Below are 26,894 nucleotides of genomic sequence, written 5' to 3' on the forward strand. Positions count from 1 at the left end.
CAGAGAGAAGCTGTGCTCACAGGACTGACTGATCCAGACTGGGTTCAGGACTCAGAGACCAGCAGCTGTTGTACTGTAATTAATTAATGAGCTCACTGAGTTTGTTGTGAATCCAGCAGGAAGAATGATCAGTAACAATAAAATATCTGAATTTGTCTGATATGGGTGATTAATAAATATTGATCAGATAATGAAGTGAAGACACGCGGTAGAATAAATACCACACAGTGCAGCAGTGTTTCTATTGGTCCAATGAAATCAGCTGTTGAGTCGTAAGTGAACAAAGATGGCCTCTATTTATGATGATTAGGTTTAGTTGAACTTGCTTCGTAGTACAGACCCAAACACACTGGAACATACCCAACATACCCAGGATAACTTTTAGTTTTCTGGTATCTATCTATCTATTCGGGTCAACACAATGCAAAGGCAACAAAACAAATGCAAATTAAGCTGCAGCAGTCCGTCTATACTATTGGTCCTGTTTGCCTGGGGACGATTATTGCTTGCGGAACAGGCGGATTATATAGGGTGGCAAACTCAGGAGTAGTGAGTGATTTTGGACACTGCCTTAATTTGCATTCATGTTGTTGCATTTTCATGTATTGACCTGTCGGGGCCACCGTAGATAAGGGCTCAGATATTACAACATATTACAGTCTGGTAGAATCTCACACTCAAACTCCTGTTCTGGATTCAGTTTGGTCCAGAATCTGTTGGTCCTCCAGACAAAAAAAGACCAGGTACCATGAGTGAGTTAACTTCGATCCTTTACTGTACATGAGATCCTGCCTCAGGGACTGAACCCAGATCAGCCGCTGTCACAGAGTCCTGCAGGATTCAAACCTTCAACCTCTTTAATCTGATATGATCAACAGAAAATAAACAACATGCAGAGATACACCTGTAACAGCTGTGACTGTCCTCTCTCAGTTTATATGTCCTCCTCCAAAATAAAACAGGTACAAGTTTACTGTCAAACACAAAACAAACACCATTTACAGGTTAGCCCCGCCCACACCTCCCTCAGAGATAAATAGAAGCAAAAATATTCATGTTTTTACAGAAGAGTATAGATGTAAATCAAATATACTGTATACATGCTTTCACCATGACAGCTAGTTACCCAGAATTCCATTTGGCAACAAGTCTCAAACACCTGGGGACAGGTGAGTCCACCTGGATCAGATCAGTCAAGCAGAAGAGAACCAGAACTCAGGTTTTCACCAGATTATTTCAAGAGGAACCAAACCACAACCCAAGACCTGTCACACTCTCATCATCTCCAAACAACCAATCTGAGCCAGTTCAACCAGTCTGAACCAGTCCAGCACCAGCACAGATCAGGATTCAGGATTCAGGAATCCCGATCTGTGGAGGCTCCACGGGTCTGTGGGTTGGGTTCGTCTTTAAGAAGACCAATGTTTCTCTTCACAATCCAGGACTCAGTACGGTGGCTGAGACAGAACAAAAAGCACAGCAGCCTGAGAAAACTCAAACAGCTCCTTCAGAAAGACAGACGAGACCAGGTCTGTATTGATCAAGTATCTGAGGATCAAACTTCCTGCTCTCTGTCATCCGGATGATGACTCTGAGCCGCAGAGTAAAACTATGATAATATAAAGATTATAAGCAAATAACTTCTGTAACTTACCATGATTATGTTCCTGTTCTGATATTTACAGACGTGTCATTCAGTCACTTGAACTCACTCGTGGCTTTAAAAGTAAATGTGGCTTTTATATTTAGGTTTTTATAAAAAAAAAAATTAATTAAAAAAAACTTTAGCTGATTAAACTAGTAAATTCAGGAGAAAAAGAATTTATCAAAAATAAAGAAGAGAAAAAATATAATGAATAAAACAGGTTTAACTCATTTTAAACTATATAGCTGTTCTTATTCCTTTCTCCTCCCTCTCATCCCCCTTTATTTATTTGTTTTTTTACATTATTTTTTTATAATATTTGTTTTCTGGATCCAGTTTTGCTAGATACCTAATCCTGTGATATATTATTTCCCTTCATTAAGTGATTGATTTCATTAATTGCGGTGCCTCTGGTTTCAGACAGCTTAATTCTTATTTGTTTAAATGCTGCTGCTCTTAATATTCTGAAAAGATATTCATCAGTTGAGAAAGTTGCTGTGGTGTTCTAACAAATCATAATTGCTCGGGCCCCAAAAGGAGTTTGCACTGAAAAAATGTATCTATAACTATATATATATATATATATATATATTTTTTGAAAAAGCTACTAACATGAACATTGGAATAAAATAAAATAGTTAAAATTTTCAACATTTTTCATAGGTGTCGGATTTCTTATTACACAATAGTGGTAAACTCTGATTGGAGGAGACTCTAGATTCTTCTGTTCTGATTGGTTCAGACTGACTCTGCAGCAGGACGAGGAGTCAACAGGTTAAAGCTTCAGTGAGGAAGGTTCTGTCTGTTCCTCCTTTCAGATGTTTGATGAGCAGAGAGCCAGAAACATCTGGACCATCAACCTCTGGATTAGTGACTGAACTGTCAGCTGACAGAGGACGAACGCTGCTGTTTTCTCAGGTCCTGTTTGGACTGTCCAGGCCACCGCTGATCTGAGTCTCAATGTGGAATAAGTTTTAGTTTGAGCGGCACCAGCTCCAGCTGCTCGTCTCTCCTCAGTGTGGTTCATGGTGTTTGTGGTTTTGGAAGCCCCTGTACAGATAGAGGTAGACGTGTGGTTTCAGATCAGATCAAAAGGTTTGATTCAGATTGGGTTTTTCTGGGCCTGAACACTGAACATGTCTCTGGGTTTGTGGAGCCCTAAAGATAATCATCTGTCTAAAACCAAACTATGTACAGTGCAAACAGGAAGTCATCCTTACAGCTGATTAAGTGTAAACAACACTAAATTTTACTAGAAGCTCACGAACACAACATGTTACTCACCTGAAGGCTAAAGACTGGAGCTACGCTACCTACGACAGTCAGCGGGAGTCGACAGGAAAGAGTAGAAAGGATAAAAAACTCAAAGCAGAAGCAGAATCCTCATCTTCCTCCTCCTCCTCCTCCTCGTTACAGCCTAAACATGAAGCTCCTCGTCCCTCATGCCAGTGTCCATGTGTTAATAAAGTTTAGTAAAATACAATCAATCAGCTCCGTCCTGAGCGTCCAAGAAAAAGTTCACCTTCTGAACCAGGAGAAGAAGAGTCAAGACCAGAGTCTTCATCTGTCCCACATCAGAACCCAGACTGGCTGTAAACCACAGACCAGACCCTGTCCTCAGAGATACCTCAGAGGCTTTAGAGTCAGATCAGGACTGAGGACTGATGCTGCCATGACACTGGTCGACCACAGATGAACCACAAGCACATCTGGAGGTAGTCTCACGCACATCTGTGATCAGATCTCAGCAGGTGAGACGGGCTACGTCCTGCAAGACCAAGCCGGGTCTCGAAACCGGAGAGAGCCAGAGACCATGGACGGGTTATGACACAACCGGCCCCTGAACACAGACATAAAAGACCCCCCCCCCCCCCCCCCAGAGTCTGTGTTGATCAACAGTCATATCAAACAGAGACTCTGGACCTTGGTCCCCTGGGTCCCAAATATCCTGAGTGAGGTCGAGTACAAAAGGAAAAATAAACGAAATGAGGACACTAGAGACTGAATCAACCCTCTAACCTGGAATCAGATGAGTCCTTTCTGACAAGAAGTAGCTACAGGATTCAACACACTGCCCAGCTTTCTGTGGGTTAGCTTCGTTAGCCTCGTTAGCCTCCATGTGTTTCCAGCTGTCACTCGACCTTCCCCTTGTTGACATTTCTCCAGCTCCTTCATTTACACTGAGATCTGATGCAGCAACATGCAGATAATGAGAACACTGATTAACACCAGGTGTAAATACCTGTGATCAGATGATTCCACCAATGAAACGCTTTGTTTTATAAACAGGTCAATTTGGAGCAAACATTGAGCAGCGTCTCAGTCAGCAGTGAAAACCTTAAACTGTGGTAAGAAACAGACGCAGTGAACTGAGTGAACATATTTTTAAAAATGCTTCAGCGTCCAATTCTATGATTGCACTGTGTTCAGGTCACAGCGTTAGAACTACAAACAGCCAAACTGTTCACGTCAGTCTCTGTGGTGATTATCTGACACTTTCTCTCCTCCCTCTATGTCCTCACCCACCCCCCTCTTTCTCCTCTCAAACCCAACATCGAGGCAGACGCCCCCCCCCCCCCCCCCGAGCCCAGTTCTGTTGGAGGTTTTTTTCCTGTTAAAGGGAGTTTTTCCTACCCGTCGCCAAGTGCTGCTCTTTGTGGGAACTGTTGGGTTTCTCTCTATAATAAAGTAAGGTGTTGACCTTACCTTGTAAAGTGCCGTGAGATAATGTATATTATGATTTTGGACATAAATAATCAATAATTATAAAAACATATAAGACTGTTGTTGACTGAGTGCTGTTTTACTTATCACAGTAAACAGACCTGATGAGACCTGATGAGATCTGATGAGACCTGATGAGATCTGATGAGACCTGATGAGACCTGATGAGATCTCATGAGACCTGGTGAGATCTGATGTGACCTCATGAGATCTCATCAGGTCTCATGAGATCTGATTAGATCTCATGAGACCTCATGAGATCTCATGAGACCTGATGAGATCCCATGAGACCTGATGAGATCTCATGAGATCTGATGTGACCTGATGAGATCTGATGAGACCTTATGAGATCTGATGTGACCTGATGAGACCTGATGAGATCTGATGAGACCTAAAGAGACCTCATGAGCCCTGATGAGATCTGATTTGGGACATACTTTGTATCTGAAATTTCCAGAGGAAAAACCTGCAGCTCAACATCTGTCCAGCTGCAACAACATCCAACCAAACCTCAGTGAGTCTGCAGTAGTTAGCATGTTAGCATGTGAGATAACAGCTGATCTGACATCAGGTGACCAGGTGAAATGTAGCTGTTAGTTTGGTCCCAGTAAATGAAGCTAGACCTTAGTGTGTGAGACTGAGGCAGAGGAGCTGCTCTTTGTCAGGTGATCACTGGCAGTGGGCGGTCTTACTGGCCGGCTCCACCCCTGGCGTGAAGCCATTGCTGAGGCTGTTGGGACTCGGGGGTGTGGCCAATGCAGGTGTCGCCTCGATCCTGGAGGTGGGCTCTACGACAGAGCAGCTTTTCTGCGGCAGCCGGGGGTGGACCAGCGCGGTTTTGGGGGCAACGGATGCCTGTCGCAGCCCGTCAGCTCGCAGCGGCGGTCTGGTGGGGGCGGGTCCTGTGGGCGTGACATCAGAGCAGGGGGGTTTAGGGCTGCGTGGGGGGGAGGGGCTGAGGGAAATTTGCTCAGCGGGCTTTGATTCTTCGTCCTGCAGCTGCTGATCCGGGGGTGGAGCCTCTTTGTCTGCGGGGGCAGAGCCTGTGGGCTCAGGTGGCAGGTCCTGCTGCATACTGCTCTGTCTGGAGGCCCCTGAGCCTGGAATCTCACAGCTGTCGGTACGACGCCGCGAGCCCTCGTGCATCCGACTGGTGGCAACAACCGCCTTCATGGCAGCCTGTCAACACACATGTTCACCGTCAACACACACTCATGAAGCTACAGGTGAACATACACACTACAGACCAGGTCAGACCTGAGACCAGAGTCTGAACCACATCTGTTTTAAATTATTACACCAAAGAAAAATGGAGTTTGGGTTTGTAGATTGGATACAAACTGCTAGCAGCTACACAGCTAGCCTCAGCTTAAGCTAATTCACCACAGCAGCTGCTCCTCTCATGTTGCTGTTGTATTAAGTCTTTGAGGCCTCAGCTGTCTTTGCAGATAAACGCCTTCTTCACCTTGAGTTTACGTCGAGCATTGAACTCCTGCAGTTTCCTCTGGGTGGTGTCCATGTGAGAGAAGCGAGCGGCTTTACCCAGCACCCAGGGATGCTGCAGGGCCTCTCGCACACTGAGGCGCTTGTGAGGGTCAAGGACAATCAGCTTACTGACCTGCAGACACACAGACACGTCCAAGCCCAAGTCATACACCAGCCTGGGTTAAGTCTCAAGTCCTTCAAAACAAATCCACATAACATGACACAGGTCCAAGTCTCAAAGTCTCTTCTAAAACACATCCATGTCCCTTGATACAAGTCCACATTAAATCTCAAGTCATTCTCAAACAAATAATTCAAAAACATGATCAAGTCAAGTCTAAAGTCTATATGGAAACAAGTTCAAGTCCTCTCAATCCACTTCAGACAAATCTAACTCATGTCTGACATGTTTTAAAGTGTTTTTTTAAATATCAGGTAAAGTCAAGTCTAAAGCCCCGACCAAGTCCAACTCATTTATTCAGACCACCAAAAGCTGTCAGTGACACCAACAATGACCTGACACTTCTGCACATTTTACTTTGAGATCTCTTTGAACTGAACATTTGATGCATTAAAAACAATTTGCAAGACAAATTTTCACGTGTGCAGGACGGAGGCAGCAGGTCTGTGAGTCATAACATGTATTTATATATTGATTGACTAAAATACATATTGATGGATGAAGTGAAACACAATGTGTGTTTTTGTGTGGACACAGCAGAACTCACCAGGTCCTTGGCGTTGAGGGAAACCTCGTCCCACCACGGAGACACAAACTCATAGTCGCAGTTGAGGATCCTGCTGTACATGTACTGATCCCCCCGTGGGTCAAAGAAGGGCTCGAACCCACAGAGTCTGGAACAGGAGGCAAGCCAGATCAGTGTGAACATGTACGTACCGGAAAGGTATAGTACCTGTTCTACACAACACCTGTCAGAGAGTCTGGTAACATTCTTCATGTGATGACCATGTTTCAAACTGCAAACGATCTACATCTTAATAATCAATTATTAATTTGTTGTAGAGTCCTGAAAAACTTCTTTGTCTTAAAACAGACATTTCAGTATAATGTAATTTGCTTCAAGAACTTTATAGAAATAACAAAGAGAGCAGCTGACTTCTGTTACAAGAAGGTTGAAATTAATTATTATTTCACTTGTTTTAATAAAGTAAGAGTTTAAAACCTGGAGAGATTAAGCTTTCTACAGTGTGTGATCAATTATTTAATGTATAAATAAGGAAATACAAAACACAACATAAAATACATCACAAACACAAACAAGCTCCCAACACAAGCAGCCAACAAAGAAAAACAACAGAACAAAGGAAAATGATGATAATAGTTATTATATGAACATCAAGAAAAATCCATTAAAAAAACCAAACCCCATTATCCCCATCCCCTCATCATGAAGACTATTATTAAAGTCAATTTAAGTTGTTTCATACTGGAGTATATACTTCAGTTTTTATACTATTTGTTTGTTTTATTTATACAGACCGTAGTGTGTCTACTTGTCTGTGGTTATCTTACTGTAAGTACCACTGAGACACTAAATGTCTGAACAATTACAATAAACGTATTGAACTGAATTGAATACAGTTGAGATCATTTCATGGAAAGTGTAAAAAAAAAAAAAAAAAAAAGATATACACACTGTATATATGTTTATACATATATATATATATATATATATATATATATATATATATATATACACACACACACATACATACACATATACAGTTTATATAATGTTAAAAGTAAAATGTTAAAGTAACTGTAAGAAAAAAATCAGAAAAGTAAAAATCACAATATTTCACTGACTAGAGACTAAATATTCAGCAAGTACCTTAAACTGTACCTGAGTACAGTACTTTTGTAAATGTAATGAGTTACTTTCCACCTCTGCTAATTAGTGAGTAACTCACTCACAGTATATTACTTCTAAAAATATGACAATCACAGTTTATCATAATTCATCTGAGTACAGTGAGTGAGGAATCATGCAGCAGTGCGCTGGTGAAGACATTAAACAAACCCATCTGAAGTCACATGACCATGTTCACGTTAATGTCTGAGGAAACAGAGTTTGATGTTATGTCACCACTCCACTGTCAGGAGACAGATGGACGAGCATGAAACCATTCAACCACCAGAGTCCATACTGACAGGAATGAGTCAATACTGACTCAGTTCAGTGTGTGTGTGTGTGTGTGTGTGTGTGTGTGTTCGTGTGTATGTGTGTGTGTGGACTGGCAGCAAGGTGTTAATGCACTCACAGGATGTAGAGGATGACGCCCACCGACCACATGTCCACCTCGGGGCCGTAGGCATTTCCCCGCAGGATCTCTGGAGCTGCAGACAGAGGAGCTGTTAGCTGCCAGGTGGCTGACAGACGCTCTAACTGAGAAATCCCACAGAGCAGAGGCTGCACTGAACGCATCACTGCCTGCTGCCGGATATCACAGCAACACAGCTCATTAAAGACATCACTATACACATACTACACTATATACTACAGATAGACTACTAATAAACTGACAATAAACTGAGAAACGTCCATGAACGTACCACAGTACCCTGGAGTACCACAGACGGTCTTCATGGTCACCTGGTCATCGATGATTTTGGACAGACCAAAGTCGGCTGTAAGAACAGAGAATATTTCATCATTACAACTGAATTAAAAGAAAAACATTTTATGTTGTTTAACTTCAGATTAAAATATGTTTTTTTATTTTTTATTGACATGGTTCTGCTGTTTCCTGTTTCTATTCTGGGCGAAATGAGGGGGTGAAGCAGTGGCAGGTGGAGGCGGTGGAGAATCAGAGTGCAGAGTGTTGGTGGAGGCTGAACATGAGCTTGTTCCATCTGTAGCTGTGAGCTGGAGAACCACCAACACTCTGAGAGGCTGTTCCAAAAAACGGACCAGCACTGGGCCGAGAGTCCGGCTCTTCACTACCTCTGATCCCACAGTTAACAGCATCATGCTACAGAAGCAGAATGCACTGACTTGAGAAAAGAAAATCCTCTGATTTTCTGTAAAGCTACAGGAGACTCATTTGCTCTTAGTGACTGATAGTAACCAACAATGAGGTTTGCACTTTACCAATTCAATTCAAATCCAGCATCAAATCCACTTCTTGAATCTGAATCCCTCTGAATCCATGATTGAATCTTATTAGTTTTATGAATGAACTCAGCAGCTACTGACTCCACATCCTGAAGCTCCTGAACCAGGAAGGTGATAACGTCCAAACCTGATCTGAAACCAGGTTTGACTGGGAGATTCCTACACTGGTGTGAGATGATCCGCTGATCATATTTGTCTGTTGAACGGCAAAAACACATGCACATTCATTGGCAGAGTGAGACGTCTATTCACTCACAATCTTTGTCTGAATAGAGACGACACACGGAGGAGAGTTAACATCGATCGTTTATAGCTGATCTGAGATCTGCTGCTGCCTCTGTGTTTTCCAGTGATCCTCATGAATAACGAGAATGCAGATGAACAATAGGATCAGCAATAAGTCGCACATCTGGATCCAGGTCCAAGATGCAACTTCCAAGATGGACTCATCATTGAGTCATAATATAAAACCATGAGTTTAATTAATCTAGTTGCTCTGGAGCCAGAATCTGAAATAAAGTTTGAATAGATTGGAGTGAAAGAGGTGGTTCATCACAATCTGCCTCCATCATGCAGCTGTGTCGGCTGCTGTTTGTCAGCATCCTGAGAATCAACTAAGTTTCAGATTCAGACACAATAAAGCTTTGTTACCGATCTTCAGCGGAGCATCCAGCGACAGGTCGGCGTACAACAGGTTCTCTGGTTTCAGGTCACGATGCACAACGCCGTTCTCATGGAGATACTGAAACACACACACACGCGCCCGCACGCGCACACACACACACACACACACACACACACACACCTCAAAATGTTAGAGAAACACAGTTTGAAAGCTGCTGAACTCCACAGCTGAACCCCGCCCCCCCCCCCCCCCCGGCACACAATACAATGTGAACCCTCAGCTGTCAGGTGAGGTGAAGGTGTCTGAGGTGGGGGTCGGGGGGTGGTGGGGGTCTGTGAGGAGGATTTGGCAGGACAGACGGAAGCACAGAATGAAAGTGAATGAACAGATGGCGTCTTCCCGTAGCTCCCAGCATCCCCTGCTGCTCTCTGCACACTCACTTGCCTCAGATCAGCTGCAGCAGGACACTGAGTCTCTGTCAAACACTGAGAGACAAGAGACGCACAAACTAAAACTAGAGACATTCTCTACCGACAGTCAGAACACACTGTTTCCTCACTGCTGCAAACACATTGATTCACGCCCTCGTCTCCTCTGCACAAGTCTGTTCACTAAAAAAACTACGACTGCGAAGCCCCTGAAGGGACACGGGGCCTTAAAACAAGCCGTCAGGACCGCTGGAACTTTGTGATGTCACAAAGACACAATCTCCACCTTCAGTCAGGCCCCAAGCTCCGCCCACCCAGACTCTCGATTAATCTTTCATGTTCACATTAATTACTTTCATCATCATTTAGTCAGTACAATATCAGATAATAGTGAAAAATGTCTGTTTTAACGTCTTTACATATTTTATTTGACCCACATTTAAAATCCTCATTTCACTACCAGGGTTGTTTGGCAGCTTTATTTGGAAAATGACTGAAACAATGGACTAATCATTTCAGCTCTGTTACTGTTATTATTATTTTGTAGACAGATATCTTCAGACACTCAACACTTTGATTTCTCATCACAGAATGAAGCAGCTCCTCTTCTGTTATTGGTTCAATTCAACTCAATGTTACCTACATTCCATTGAGGAAGTAGGTGACAAGAGGATGTTAGCTAAGCTGACATCCATCGTGAACAATAACTCTCACCCTCTGCATGACACTGTAGGGTCTCTGAGTAGCTTCTTCAGCAGCAGACTTTTACATCCTCGCTGTAAGAAGGAGAGGTTCCGCTGGTCCTTCATTCCAGCAGCTGTCAGACTCCACAACTCCTGCTCTTCCTGACCATGTGCAAACTTGCACTTTTTCATGTACATATCGTGTGTATTGTGTATATTGTATTTATTAGTGTATATTTGGTATAGTTTGTTGTATATTTCCATAGATGTTTATTCTATAGTTGTTTATTTTTTTGCTGTGGTAAATGAATTTCCCAGTTGTGGGATAAATAAAGTTAATCTAAACTAAATCTAATCTAATGACACTGAAGGAACATTTGCATCTTAATTTAGTTTCTGTTTTGGTGTTAAACAAATAAAAGCTGGAAATCAAATAATGACAAAGTCCACATCCAGTTTTATTTGAAGAGACTTTGAATCTTTGAGATGAGCTGAAGGGTAAATACGTGGTTTTCAGAGGACAGCGACAACATAAAGGACTACAGGTGATATTACCTATACGATCAAGACCACATGGTACATTCAGTATAATGAGACTGGCAGTCATTTAAAACTCGTCCATCTCAACCAGAGCCACATGATGAGAAACTCAGTTGTAAAATGATGTTGATGTATTCAGGGTCTGCAGGATGTTACTGTGCTGCAGAGTAACACCACACACACACACACACACACACACACACACACACACACACACGTATGTTTTTCTGTGAGTTAAATGTAGGTCACTTGTGGTGGTCAGTGTGTGTGTGTGTGTGTGTGTGTGTATGTGTGTTCATTAATCCTCTCTGGTTTTAATCTGTTCAGCAGCAGGATGGAAGCTGCTGTTAGATAAGAGACCTGCTGCTACCGTGAGCAACAACACGGCTGCCAGCAACACCTGCAACCACAGGTTGGTGGAATCAATTTTCTTTCTGTAACATTTTTCAGTTTCATCTATGTTTAGCCTAGCTTAGCACAAAGACTGGAAGCAGGGGGAAACTGTTAGCCTGGCTCCAGTATAATGGTTTAATGGTTACACTTTGGGCTACAGCTCACTTATTTTAGCCTGTATCTGTTTTCATTCAGTCAACCCCCCCCCCCCTTGCATAAATCATTCATATGGTACAAAAACAAGCCTAAATGATAACAACCTAAAATCTGTTTTTCCTGCAGCACTGAGGCTGCGGGGAGAAGTGACGTAATGAGCTCAGTTGCTTTGATTGGTCTGGAGACTGTGCTGGTCTTCATCATGTAAACCACTGTCTGAACCTCTGACCACCCAGTCCGTCTGTGCTCCTGGTCTGTGTCTCAGATACAGTCCTGCTTCCTGCAGCTCAGTGTCCTGACAAAACACCTGCTGAACAGAGACTCCACTCTGTCCTTTACCAGTGGAGGTCTGAGAGTCACATGGTTTTATCAACATGTATTTATCTTAATTCATACATTTAATAAAGATGAAATGAGGCAGATGCATCACTGCACTGTCGAATCATCCTCCTCCTCACAGTGAAATAAGGACACAAGCTTTTCTCTCATTAAACCTGATTTACAACATTACTGAATACAACTGTGAAATCCTAAAAACACAAACACAACAGAGACTCATCAAGCAAACTTAACTTGCTCTGTAGACGCTCTTAGCTGCAAGAAGTTGTGTTTACTTAGAATAATTGTATTTCACAAACTAATAAACAAATAAATAAATAAGAGCTGTATTTTCTGACACAGAGAGCAGACAGTGAATGCAGCAGTCTTACCGCCACAGCCTCCAGGATCTGTTTGATGACATGAGCGGCGTCTCTCTCACTGTAGTAACCTCGCTCCACGATCCTGGAAAACAACACATGGTTCAAACATCACATGACACACACAATATGACACCTGCATATGTACACCTGTACATGTACATCAGACTTACAGGTAGAGACGACAGGTAACTACACACAGGAAGCAGACAAGGAACAAAGAAGGTGAACTGATTTAAGCAGAGTGAGGCTGATGAGGGACTGAGGTGCAGGTGGGGTGAGCTCAGGTGAGTGCAGGGCTGATGAGAGGTGGGAACAGGTGTAGTCAGGTGATGAGAGGAGCAGACTGTGACAGTTTGAGCCATTACTGTACTGACAGTATCACCTGTATGATACATTTACACTTACCTACCTTATCTCATCTATAAATTCTACTTTTGTGATCTGAACACACACCTGACAGCCAATCACAGAGCTGGATTTTCTCTAAGTGTGTGTATGTGTGTGTGTGTGTGTACCTGTCGAACAGCTCTCCTCCGGTCACCAGCTCCAATACCAGAGCGATGTCAGTGTCCGTCTCAAAGATCTCCTTCAGCTGGATCTGAAGCACCACAGAAGAAGAAGGTGGTTGTTACAGCTGAGTGTACAGACCAGTTGATCCTGGGTCAGTGTAGGTGGAGGTAACAACACAGTGAACTGATGAAGAACTAGTTCTGAAGTCAGAAGAACCTGAGGTTTATTAACAGACTGCTCTTCAGTTCAGATTCTCACAGTAGAGTCTGAACTCACTGCTCCTGCATCACTGAACACACTTGAAATATAGATCTGGTCTGACACGAATAAGTTTCCTGCAGCAGGTATAAAAACGTCTCTAATGTCCCCATTCATCGTCATCCTGTCCCACATTCAGCTGATCCAGGACACTGAGGACACCAGAGAGAAACAGACTGACAATGTGTTTTATCATTTAAGCAGAAATAATCACATTAACACTATCAGTATTTAACCTCCTAGGACCTGGCGTCCACATATGTGGACCTCACATTTTGGGTTCTCTAGACCACAATACTAACTTTTTCTCAACAAGGGCCTGGTGACCACATATGAGGATATTATACTGCCACTCAGTAATCAAAATTTAAAACTAATGTCCTCATATGTGGACATCATTTTTCTCAGGTCCCAATCAGCCTAAATAGCAAAGGGAAATTAAAAATGCACGCCATGCAAGAGTTCGGGTCTTAGTAAGTGTCCCACCCACAGGTCACAGGGTCACTGAAGTATGATATGATGATGATCATCATCATCATCACATGAGGGAATATGTTTATGAAGAAGAGTGTTCATCCTCCAGTGGAGTTATTTACACAGCTGAACAGTCCAAAAACCAGTCTGCAAGTTACATTCTAATAAAACAGTCCTGTAATAAATTCTGCCTCCATGAAGGTTATAATCAATTTGTTTGATCTTTTATTATTTTGTCCCATTCATATCAATGGGGGCTAAACAACAGCCTCTGTGTGTAAAACTATACAGTTTAACAGCAGCTCTATCTACATACAATACAGCTGTTCAATATAGACAATTGCCTGGGAGGCTGTTGTTTACATTTTCTTATAATAATTATTGTGGTTGTTATGACAACTGTAAAGTAGATTTAAACTTCTCATTCTAATTATTTTAGTCCTGGTTACTGGCTAAAATGCATTTCAACAATATGATACAGCGTTCTGTATCAGAACAGAAAGGCAGTAACAGATCACAAGCAGCTTCTCTGTGATAAATGCAACAGAATAGGTCAGTGGTCACACAATGTGTGTGTGTGTGTGTGTGTGTGTGTGTGTGTGTGTGTGTGTGTGTGTGTGTGTGTGTGATTTGAATCCTGTGTTTGATAAAGTTCTTTTGAAACAAAGTCCAAACATTCCATTACCTGTTCTAATGATGATGTAACAAAGGACAGGAAATGACTTTAGAGATCAAAGACATTTTCAGGCAATGACATCATCATATGCTTGTGTGTGTGCAGACGTGCATGCATGTGTGTTAGTGTGTAATTTGAATCCTGTGTTGTTTAGTAAAGGTTTTTTGAAACAAAACAAAAATCAATTCCAAACATTCCATTCCCTGTTCTAATGATGACACAACAATGGACAGGAAATGATTTACAAGATCAAAGACATTCTAGGTGATGACATCACCGTCACCTCCCTGTCTGATTTACAGAAGCACACATAAAGCATCTTTCAGCACATTTGGAAACATTTGTCAATACAAAAGCCAAAGTGAGATCACCACTCTAAAAGACAAGTACAGTTACAGAAAGAACTCTTCCTCTTTGGTAAGATGGCAGATAAATGCGACATGCATGAAAGAATTAATCAACTGTCCCATCTACTCCAAAATGAAAAAGACTTGCGAGTCAGGGAGCAGCTAAGGGCCACAGAGAGAGAGAAGGCCCTTCGAGCGGAGATGGAGAGTGTCAAAGAAACAATAACCAACCAGAATTTGATTAAAATCAAAGCCCTCGAGAGGGAAAGAGATGGTTTATTGAAAGAGGTTGATAGCCTTAAAATGACTAATTCCACTGCCAGTGATATCACTGATGAGTGCAAGGCTGAGAGGGAAGAGAAAGAGTCCATTCGGAAGCAAAGGGATGATTTGCAAAAGGAGATGGAACAACTTAACTTGCAGCTTGATACAGAAAAAAAGCTACATGCCGAGAGACAGCTAAGGGACTCTGAGCAGAAAAAGGACCTCCATAAAGAAATTAGTACTCTCAAAGAGAAGCTCCAGATGGAACAAAGCGAGTGTGCAGCTTCTTTTGTGCCTAAACTGGAAGCCTTGCAGAGGGAGAACAAGGCCTTGATCACTCAGATAGAACAAATGAGCTGCAAAGAGAATAGCTTTACCCTTACAGACATGTCCTTCAAGGACAAGTCTGAGATCACAGAGAAAGTCACTGTGATATTTCAAGAAACATCAACACAAACACAAAATGAAGTCAGTGCCCAAGAGGAGCTGAAGAACTCCACTACTGAGGGGGAGAAGGCCCTTCATGCACAAAGTGAACATGTTAAACTGCGGTTTAATGAAGATCTACGATCTGAAAGGAAGTTAAGCGAAACTGAGCAGAAAAAGGGCCTCTGCACAGAAACCAGTACCTTCGAAGAGCAGCTCCAGAGGCAACAGAATGACTCTGCAGCTTCATTTGAGTCTGCACTCGAAGCCTTGCTGTGGGAGAGCGAGGCCGTGATTACTCAGGTAGAACAACTTAAAATGAGCTTCAATGAGATTCGCTTTACCCTCAGAGATTTTTCCGTTACAGACAAGCCTGAGATTGGAGAGAAAATCGCTGCGATACTTCAAGAAACATCGACATCAGCACAAAATGAAGTCTGGGCCCCTGAGGAGCTCAAAAACTCCACTTCTGAAGGGGAGAATACCCTTCATGCAGAAAGTGAACAACTTAAATTGCAGCTTGATGAAGAAAAAGATCCACTTACCGAGAGGCAGGTAAGGGGCTCTGAGCAGAAAAAGGACCTCTGCACAGAAATCAATACCCTGAAAGAGCAGCTCCTGATGGAACAGAACGAGTGTGCAGCTTCTATTGAGTCTGAATTCGAAGCCTTGCTAGGGGAGAACGAGGCCATGCTTACTCAGGTAGAACAACTTAAAATGAGATGGAAAGAGATTCGCTATACCCTCACACCCTTGTCCGTTCAAGACAAGCCTGAGGTCGGAGAGAAAGTCACTGCGATATTTCAAGAAACATCAACCCCAACACACAATGAATTCTGTGCCCAAGAAGAGCTCAAGAACTCCATTACTGAGAGGGAGAATGCCCTTTGTGCAGAAATTGAACATCTTAAATTTCAGGTTGATGAAGAAAAATACTTGTGTACTGAGAGGGAGCGAAGGGATTCTGAGTGGATAAAGGTCCTCAGCAAAGAAATCAGTAACCTCAAAGAACATCTCCAGAGGGAACAGATCGAGTGTGCAACTTCATTTGTGTCTGAACTCGAAGCCTTGCAGCTGCTCTGTGACCTCAGAGAGCAGCTCCAGATGGAGCAGAACCAATGTGCAGCTTCATTCATGCCGAGACTTAATGTCTTGGAGAGGGAGAACAGTGCCTTTATTACTCAAATAGAGCAACTTGAAATGAGCTGCAGAGACAATAACTTCACCCTCAAATACTTGACCGAAAATGACAAGGCTGAGAACACAGAAGAAGTCCCTGTTATTCATCAAGAGGATAAAATTGAGGAACCCAAAACATTGGCCCAGGAAGAAACTGAGGTTTGTGGCCAGGAGGAGGTCAAGAATGCAGAGGAAGTCACTGTTATTCATCATGAGGATAAGATTCAGGAGCCCGAAACATGGGCACAAGAAGAAACTGAGGTCTGTGGCGAGGAGGAGCTCAAGAACTCCAAGGAAGTCACTGTTATACATCAAGAGGATAAGATTGAGAAGCCTGAAACACTGGCACAAGAAGAAACTGAGGTTTGTGGCCAGGAGGAGCTTGAGAACTCTGAGGAAGTCACTGTTATTCATCAAGAGGATAAGATTGAGAAGCCCATAACATTGGCACAAGAAGAAACAGAGGTTTGTGGCCAGGAGGAGCTTGAGAACTCTGAGGAAGTCATTGTTATTCATCAAGAGGATAAGACTGAGGAGCCCCAAACCTTGTCACAAGAAGAAACTGAGGTCTGTGGCCAAGAGGAGTTTGAGAACTGTGAGGGGGAAAAGGTCCTTAAACAAGAAACATGTGACTCTGTAAAGAAGCTCCAAACAGATGTTTTGCAGAATCGGGATACACTTGAAGCTTTGGACGGGCAGTCCAAAGTTTTAAGCAATGACTTAAATCAGCTTAAAAAGAGCTTTGGGTGTATGGTTGAAAAATACAGGACAGAAAAGTCAGAAAAGAAAGCCCTGCAAAATGTAATTGAGGACCTTAACATCAAGCTGCAACAAGAAATGGACTTGTGTAAGCAGCTGCAGCTGAAGGCTACTGAGAGGGAGCAGGCCACTGGCAAAGAAATGAATGACCTTCAAAAGATGCTCCAAAAAGAGCGTGACCAGGATGGTAAACTCCAAGCCTGGGAGAAGGAAAAGAAGGCCTACCTTGAACAGTTGGCAGAACTGAATCTGATCTGCGAAGGAAAAAGTTTAAGAACAAAAGATTTGTTAGAAAAGGTAAAGGAAGAAAAAGCTCAGAAGGAGACCATCAAGGAAGAGCAGTTTAAGAGAATCCGGGCCCTCAACATTAAGATTAGACAGGTAGAGGATTCAAATGCCCAGCAGAAGCTGAGGGCCTCTGAAAGGGAGGAAGTCCTTTCCCTCAAAGTGCAGGAGCTGGAACAAAAGATCTCAGACTATGAGAAAGGGGCTCGCCCGAAGCGCACTGCCATGTCCAACTCAGAGAGGAAAATCCTTTCCGATGATGACCAACAGCCTAGTTGTTCCTGGGAGACAAAAAAGACCAAAAAACATACAGGCTGGAAGAAATTGCTCCACGATGCCAAACAATCAAATTGGGGGTAAATAGTAGTAATGCTTTGGCAATAGTTCAACCTCTTGGGAATATGTCTGTGAAGATTCTCAGTCATCCAGGTGATTGTATTTCTGCTTTTGTGCTCTATGAAGGCAACCGGACTTTCTTGAGGTTCTTGAAGATATTTCACCTCTTGTCTAAGAGGTTTGAAGAAGCCTCTTGGATGAGAGGTGAAACGTCCTCAATTACCTACAACAGAGTCCAGTTGCCTTCGATCCAATCCTTCTGGGATGACCATGACCTGGATGACTGAGAGTGTTCACAGACATATTAGTGGGCCAGTTAAGAAAAACAATTGTGTATTTTATGACTAAAGCATGAAAGTTTCAGCATATAATCTACATACCCCAAGGTTTTATTTCAGATGTGAAAGCAATTTGTATCTGCCCTCTGGTGAGCTTGAGTCATTGACCTCAGCATTGCTTTTTTCCATTTTTTTTCTCCATTATAATCATGTATATCTTTGCCAAAATTGCACAATAATCTTCCATATACACGCTTATCTACTGCACTATATTACTACTGCACGGTGGCCCAGTGGTTAACACCGTGGCCTTGCAGCAAGAAGGCTGTGATTGTCTACTGATCAGCTGCCTTCTCTCTGTGTGGAGATGACATCCTCTCCCCGTGCTTGCTTGGGTTTTCTCTGGGTGCTCCAGTTTCCTCCCACAAATTTTCATATTAACAAGAAAAAAAAATCAACTATAATAAAAAAATATGTAAATTTCAATTTTTGTTGTGCTTTTCTTATTATTTCTCTCCAGTGTTGGAGACACAATGTAGAAAGTACCCAGACACACCCTTTAGTTAACCCTGTGTTGTGTTGTTTTCATTTATCTGTTTTTTTTTACTTTGTGTTTCTTTACCTGTAAAGTGGCCTTGGGTACCTTGAAAGGCATTATTATTAAAGTTATTATAATCATTAGTGCCATGGGTGCTCAGCTCCGAGGCACTCCTCTACAGCAGATTTTCACATTGCCATGGCAACGGCAGCTCCTGACCTGTGTGTGTGCGTGCGCCTAGCAACCAGATAACCAACTCTCCAAGCTCCGCTAGCTTTACATTAGCCGCATGTTAGGTCTTAAATTACATTTAGTTAGGTCTTAAATATGTAAGTCCATTTACTGCTTCCTTCGTTGCTTTTTGTTTTGTTTTGTTAAAAGAGTGAATGAAGTTGTGACGGTCTCCGCTGAGACAGAGGAGAGGAGAAGCTACTAGCCCTCTCTCGCTGTCACTTCTGGTCGCGTTGCTCTCCTCCCCAGTAATGTTAAATTTAGCACAGAAAAAAACATAATAGTGGTAATTTAAATAGCAGTTCATGGGATTTATTAACCCTCAGGGGTCCCTCTGTCCTTTTTTGGACATTTTCTTCACTTTTCTTTTTTGATTTGCTGATCATTTTGGCTGTGTTACAGCTGAAGGTATGGATTTCTGCAAGAAAGTGTCTTTTTTGACATATTTTTAAAATCTAATGTCAGTTACTGTCACAGGTCTATTATACACTGGTAACACATTTTGTCCCCTCCGGGGTTCCTCGCGTCCAAAAAAGGACACACAAAGAAAATGCTATAAAATCATCATATATCAATATTTTTTTCTGCTTTTTTTTGCATACATCTCTTAAACCACTTCAGTTCTGCTCAAACCTATCAAATGTTTATTAGTTTTCAGGATTTTAACCCTTTAAATGCCAGTTTGAAGACATGTTGCCTCTTGTTTTATTTAAAAAAAACACAGAATATGAGATATTTCCCACATAATACATGATGGAGGGATGTGACATTGTTTTATATCAGAGTCTTTTAAATCAAGACATTTCTCAAAACCAGAATATGATCAGGGTGACTTTTGAACACTGGAAATAAATGAATTTTCTAGTTATTATTATTATTGTGTTGCTGCTGGTGACCAGCTGGTGTGCAAACCTTAAGTCTGAGGCAAAGCCATATATTATTATTGTTATTGTTTTATTACTGTCTGTGAGGGAGGAAAGTGCTATTATTTTTTATAACTTAATTTGTAATTTTATATAAGGTGAATAACTCTCAGAGCCCACCTAGTTGCTGGTGATCAATCAACAATCGTACAAAGTTTTTGCAAAGTTGCATTGTAACAGTCTCAAAGGTGTAAATGCTTAAACTTTTGTCAATATTGACAAGCTACACATAATTAGTTAAGTGTGCAAATAAAATAAAAAAAATAAATCAAACAGTTCATTCTGCAGTGACCACGAGCACAAAAGTATAATTAATTCAGATTCACCAGCATCAGTAAGACGAGCAAAATGGTGGCAACAACCTACCTTTGAGCAGTTGTGGAGTCAGATTGTCTGTATATTCTGTCAGACTCCACCAATCAAAAGACTCAAAAGGGATTTTCAAAAAAGTATTCCAAGTTGTGAATAGTATCATGTGAAGTCCATTGCAGACTGTCGAGAGACTCTCCACATTCCATCCATTTCCTCTCCATCCGACTGCCTGGCTTTTGTTAGCTTGCCGCCTACAACATGGAAGTCTCCCTGCAAAGATCTTTTTCTGTCAGACCCTCAGACATTCCCAGCTTTCTGTATACCGCCCTTAGGTGCCAGATCATCAATGATGCTGCTACTTGCCCACTTCTATCTGAACCTGATCCTGTACCCAAACAAGCACCTGCACCTTTTTTGCACCTGGCCTTTGTCTATTGATTTTTACAATTTAAGTCACCAAACTGTTTCTGTCAGTCTGCATTTCAGTCCTTTGTTTTGCTTCCTTGTATACATCTCATTACATTGCCACTCTGATTCACACCTCTGACTGGATTCTTCTCCATGTCAACGGCAGCTGGGAATCACGGGTATTGTAGCATTTGGAGGATCAAACATGATTTGTCAGAAACAACTGCAAGAATTCAAACTGGGGGTCAGAACATACACCTATATTTTGAGTACATTATGAGTTTCCTGTTTTCAAAACACAAAGCAAGAGCTCAGCAAGTTTGCACACTGTAACGGAAACAACCCTGTCAATCCTGTCAACCCTTATGTTTCTATACAGCTTAAATACAACAGAAAATGTCGAGAGAAACGTGGATACTTACGATGTTTGGGTGGGAAAGACGCAGCAGCACACCAATTTCAGTACGAACAATTTTCTTGTCGATCTAAAAGGGAAGAAACAACATCAGACAGCAGAACAAACAACTGCAGTGTTTGAGATAGTTTAGGCCAAAAGTTGTGTCCCAATTCAGAGGCCGCATCTTTCGGAGGACGTGGTTTATGAAGGTGTGGCCTTCTTTGCCATTGTAGACTGCAAAGGCCAAACTCAAATAAGATCGTCTGGCCAACAGAGTATTTTCACTTTGCGTCACCAGTTTTGTAATCCTCAGGCTCTGTATCAGTGTTGTTTGCTGCTATATTGTTTTCATAACCACTGTGCAATGAATCTTGGGATAGGTTGGGCCAAGAAGGATCCACCTGTTGGAGCCTTAGTTGCGCAGGAAAAGAAGGATACAGTTCTCAGCTGCATTTGAAGGAGCCTTTGAAATGGGACAGACTAGTTGCTCCGCTGTCTTCAAATGCAGCCTCTGAAGGATGCAGCCCTTGAACTGAGACACAGCTAAAGACTGGAAACAGTAGGCAACTATTCGCCCTCTGACCTCAGTTTTCTCTCTAATGGCAGATCACTGACCGTTTTCTTGAGGACTTTGACAGCGTAGGGTTTTTGAGTCTGTTTCTCTTCACAGCGATACACGATGGACGTCGCTCCTCTGTAAGAAAACACAAAACAACAGCTAGTGTTAAACCTGAACTACTGCTAACCCTGACATGTAAGACCACACATTTGTCATATTTTAGACAATATGGAATATAGCCTTGTAAAAAGTTTGTGTCCACAACAGGGCAAGTGGATACTTTTGGTTGGTTCACAACCAACAGGATTTTGAACAGTTGATCTTTTGCGTATCTCCTACAGGTGGGATCAGAGCATTGGGACAAACCACCTGAACACTGTTTAGTCTGGAGGACTTCTTGGTGTTACAGTGATTTGTATTAATAACAAAAATGACAACACTCACACCGGAGTCATTTTAACACAAAGAACAAACAGCAGAAACAGTGTTCTCCTCAAAGTCATGTGGACACAAAACACACTAAAATAAGACACTCTGTGTGTGTGTGTGTGTGTGTGTGTGTGTGTGTGTGTGTGTGTTGGGGGGATCTGCTTTCTGCTGGGACAGATGGAGGAAACAGATCCATCTGAAAAAGCAAATGCACACACACAGTACTAACTGGTCTCCATGGTAACAGGTCACCTGGTAACAGGGCTGGTGGCTCACACATTTCTGATTTCACCACCGACATCATTTTACTGTTTCTACTGAGCTGTTGTTATTGTTGTTGTTTATTGTTTACTGAAATAACAGAAAACAACACGCACACACACAGGGTTCCTACACACTTTACACAGCCACATGTACTGTAAACACACACACAAACAACATTCACAACCTTCTCAACTGTAGTTCAGTTCATTGGGTCCAGAGGGAAAACAGAGACGCCGTCGCCTTTTAGTTCAAACAAACCAAGAGGAGGAAGTGACAGGCAGGAGAGGAAGACAAGCTCTCATCCTTTAATTTAATAAAAGTAGGAACAACAGAGTGTAAAAACACTCATTTATACCTAAAATTCAAAATGTTACTTCTGTTTCAATGTATTTCAAGTAACAAAAGCAAAGGTTATTAAGCAGAAATTGTTTATTAAGTTTTACACGTCGTCTAGTTAAAGAGACTAGTTGTTACTATAAACACCGACAAACCAAAGTTAACGTTAGCTTGCTGATATCAGACCTGTTTAGACTCAAAGAGGTCACATGATTGACATATCTGACCTCAAACTTGATTCTAATTTTATATTCAAACGATCATGTTTCACAGAAACACAACATTATGAAATGTTATGCTAAAAACAACACAGTGAGGTATGTTAGCATACTGAAACTGGACAGTTCTCATACTAAACTGCAAACTTCCAACCTATTTCTATGCTACGTATTGTTAATAAAACAAACATCTACATTTAAGAAAGATATGTTTTCTGCACGTGTAAAACGTATGTTCAGTTGTGCTGCAACAGTTTCTCTTCACAGACGTTGTGTCTCAATTCAGTGGCTGCACCCTTCGAAGGACACGGTCCACGAAGGCGTGGCCTTCGAAAACTGCTGAAACCGCTATGACTGAACCAAAATGATACGGTCAGACGCCATATTGTCTTTTTGAAGACTGATTCATGGTTGCCTGGGAAAACGAAGGAGCCTTCAAAACGACAGCCTTCGAATTCTTCAGCTTCCGCCTTCAGAGGATGTGGCACCTGAAATGAGACACAGCTAGAGTCGGACTGTCTTTGTTGGACAGCACTGACGGTCTTTCATGGAGTTTACACATTCATTTAAATCTTTAAACACTTTTAAGTAAAACTTTCAACTTTTAACAGCTTTTACTTAAACAGCCCTCACATACAATTTACCTGCTGTTGTCCTTCAGTGAGCAATCACAGCTCCCACACATTCACATAGAGCATCACATATTCAGTTACTGATGGACATGCTGAACTGAAGAGCGGCTCTCACAGGACGCTCCGGGACACTGTGACGTCCCTCCTGGGTGTGGGCACAGGTGCAACAAAGGACACTTCTGTCCACACCCAACCACACCTGTCAGTATAAAGATGTAATAACTGGTTTATTGATCAGAATAATCCCTATAAGACTTAATAACTGGTCACTAACAGACTGTATTAACTAACTCATCAAGCTTCCCTATAAACAGATAATCAATGTATTATTCAATATAGTGAATACTATAATATATGTCTTCATAAGAGAAGTTAGAACAAATACTGAACATTAATAAACACTTGAAAATGCAGCTTGTAGCTGTTTAGTAATGATGAATAAAGGGTTTAGAGTCACGAGATTTTCGCTTATTTTGATGTGATGAGTGTTTGTGTCTTTTATTTCAGACTTGTTTATGATTTATTCTTTTTGCACACGGCCCCACATCACTGAAGTTTAGTGTCTGTTTATAGTAATAAACAGAGACAGTCCCGAAGGTGTGGTCCATGTCCACCTTCACCACCACACAGTCTCACTCACTGTGTTTGTTTGACAAAGATAACCCTGGACCTGAGGAGTATCGCATGGACTCCCACTGGGCAACTTTGGCCCAAAGAGGGGTACATGTGAACTCATTAGTTTCCCCCAGTGCCCCCTAATGATGTGGTCCAGACCTGCCCAGTTCGGAGCTCAGGTTGTAGAACTCCTCCACCGTCCCGTCCCGCCTCGACCCCTCCACCCAGAACTCCACCGGCTCCGAACCAGGCCGGGACGTCGGCATGATGATAGCAGAGCTCTCCCGCAAACCAGGTCCAGAGAGAACCGGAACCGAGTCCAATATCACACCAGCACCAGGACCGGTTCAGACCGGGTCAGATGTGACCCGACCGGAACCAGGAGGAGAGTAATCCAGATCGGATCTCCGATTTAAATCCAGCTCGGTAAAACCCAGATTAGAGCAGCAGAGGGGGATGATTCATGATCCTGATGGGCTTTAATCCAGACCAGCAGGAGGAGGATCCGCCTGCTCCTCAGACTCAGGACCGTTTATCAGAGAAAATGATCAAAACAGAAAAACTACACAAGAAAAAATCTGTTCAATCCCAGAGACACGGATCCTGGACTGATCCAGACGCACACGGTCCAGATGTGTCGCAGCTTCCATCAGGCCTAAACCCTCTCAGATCGGATCAGTTCAGTCCATCACCCTCCTCCCGGGTTTTCGTCGTATCTCCGTGTTTTTACCGGTAGAAACGGACCGTCAGACACGTCCGGAGCAGGGCAGCCTCCCGGTGGAGATCCAGACCGGAGAGCCGCAGCAGCTACAGCGCAGCCCGGCTGTGTTTTCACCGGGAAACAGGCTGGTTGATGGTTTTGTGAGGGATGTCGCTTGGTTCTCGGAGGTTTGATTCCCGGGCAGGGCTGCTCCAGATGTCCGCTGGATATGCGGAGAGAGAGCTGCTGCTGTAATCTTACAGCACCGCCCCTCTGCTCCCGCGCCGACTAATCACAGCGCTGCCAGGGAGCCAAGCCGCGCTCCCGTTGGACGGCCGGCCTGTCAATCACCGAAGCCTCTGTCAGCAACCTAAATACAGAAATAACCTAAATACATAAATGTACATTAGCGTGACATCCGAAAGCTTTGATCCAGCGGGAATCAAACCCGCAACACCGTCATACGAGCCCTGCCCGGGGACCACGTCAGTAACGGCCCGTTGTTTCTGAGGCGGTCAGGTGTTAATGGTTTTACTCACAGGCTTCAGTCTAATCAAGTATTTCTCTCTTGTCACTTATAAGGAGATATATTATATATAAAGATATAGGTTTATAACATATATATAAAAAAAACCCATAGTAAAATGTATAGCCTATATCTAAGCTACATATATTAAAAATAAGTAGGCTGATGAATATATATTTTATAGGCTATGGCTATTTAACATGTTACAACTATATAGCCTATGTTAATAATATATATTTGATTTATATATTTAGTTATATGACATTTATTAAAACAATATATTACATTTCTATATGCTTAAACATGTTTCTCTTATTAATTTCATATTCATTTTAAACAATTCTATCTTCACATTGTGGGAGTGTCTCAGACCTTTGGACACTACTGTATATGATATCAATATATATTGACAGGCTTTAGGATGGATATGTATTTATGTACAACATAAGAAAAACCTACATAAACATATATAACCTATTTGTAAGGGTAAGACAGTACTGTGGGCTATGTCAATATAGTAAATTGTATTTTATAGCTGTTAAAGATCCTGAAAGCCTGAAATAAAATGTGCAAACATCAAGTTGGTTTTAATGTAAAGTTATTTTTTAAAATCACATATTCATTAAAATACTCCTCTTCGTTAAAAGCCACAGCACCTTGTAATAATTAAAAAGAGGGATTCATTTTATTTTATTTAAGCCTATTTTACTTAAACAAGCCAGATGCCTGTAGACTGCTTCCTGTCTGACTGAATGACAACATGAGAATGAATGAATGAATAATAATAGAATTATGGGTAAATGTAAAGGAGGATCTATAGCATCTGATGTTAGGTAGGTAACCAAGCAACCCCATAGCAACCACCCTAAACATCATAACAACCAGCTGTAGCTTTAACTACAGAGCAGAAACTTGTGTAGAAGCTTTTACAGATATGTGTTTGAAATGTGAAATAAATGTCTAATATGAAACAGAAACAGGAGACATTATTATTATTATTATCACTATTATTTTTTATATAGTAAAATATCTAAAATAATATAAAAAAGACAATCGTAGATGTCTGAAAAAAATCATTAAACTATATGAAAGAAATTCACTAGAATTTTTTTTAGTACCTATTGACAAAATAATAGTAACATTTCTTCAAAAAAATCAAATATTATTTTAAAAGGTGATAAAATAGCTATCCTAAAATAATAGTAAATATCTGATAAAAGAATTAGTAGAATATGCATAGAAATATTTTTATAATATTTGATCACACGCAGCTTAAATGTCCTCTATGAGCTGGCTGCAGAGACTGACTGTCCCTCACACAGACCATAACGAGCTGCAGTGGTGACACCACAGCGCCCCCTGTGGACAAAAGCTCTGCTCACAGTAAACTGACAGGTGACCACATGCTCATTCACTTTAAATCTATAGCAGAGTCGACTGTTTGAAGTGACCACATATGTCTGGATGAAAAACAGTGGTTTTTAGTCATATGAATAT

At 41.9% G+C, this 26,894-nt stretch overlaps 1 protein-coding gene and 1 long non-coding RNA gene across 5 annotated transcripts; both read right to left on the reverse strand.

Annotated features, from left to right (window-relative positions):
- Window positions 1-753: 753 nt before the first annotated feature.
- si:ch73-60h1.1 (calcium/calmodulin-dependent protein kinase type IV) lies at window positions 754-26,104 on the reverse strand. 4 transcript variants are annotated; one of them, XR_008828045.1, is made up of 12 exons: window positions 24,331-26,104; window positions 21,734-21,812; window positions 21,144-21,206; window positions 13,033-13,115; window positions 12,527-12,599; window positions 9,643-9,733; window positions 8,430-8,504; window positions 8,138-8,213; window positions 6,583-6,709; window positions 5,835-5,987; window positions 4,641-5,548; window positions 754-4,520 (listed from the first exon to the last, which is right to left on the reverse strand). XR_008828045.1 is itself a non-coding variant. In XM_056378515.1 (11 exons), exons 1-11 carry the CDS (start codon window positions 24,435-24,437, stop codon window positions 5,039-5,041), a joined length of 1,437 nt encoding a protein of 478 aa, XP_056234490.1. In that variant the 5' UTR covers window positions 24,438-26,104; the 3' UTR covers window positions 754-5,038. The 4 variants fall into 4 exon arrangements, 1 of the variants encoding a protein (XP_056234490.1); XR_008828046.1 differs by having other exon boundaries at window positions 754-4,490; window positions 4,521-5,548; XR_008828047.1 differs by having other exon boundaries at window positions 754-2,695; window positions 2,930-5,548.
- On the reverse strand, window positions 22,661-24,322 carry LOC130170850 (uncharacterized). Its single transcript, XR_008828049.1, has 2 exons — window positions 23,569-24,322; window positions 22,661-23,412 (listed from the first exon to the last, which is right to left on the reverse strand). It is a non-coding gene; the product is annotated as an uncharacterized LOC130170850 (long non-coding RNA).
- Window positions 26,105-26,894: the final 790 nt, after the last annotated feature.

Source organism: Seriola aureovittata, chromosome 6 (assembly GCF_021018895.1).
Source record: "Seriola aureovittata isolate HTS-2021-v1 ecotype China chromosome 6, ASM2101889v1, whole genome shotgun sequence".
In the NCBI taxonomy this organism is placed as follows: Eukaryota; Metazoa; Chordata; class Actinopteri; order Carangiformes; family Carangidae; genus Seriola; species Seriola aureovittata.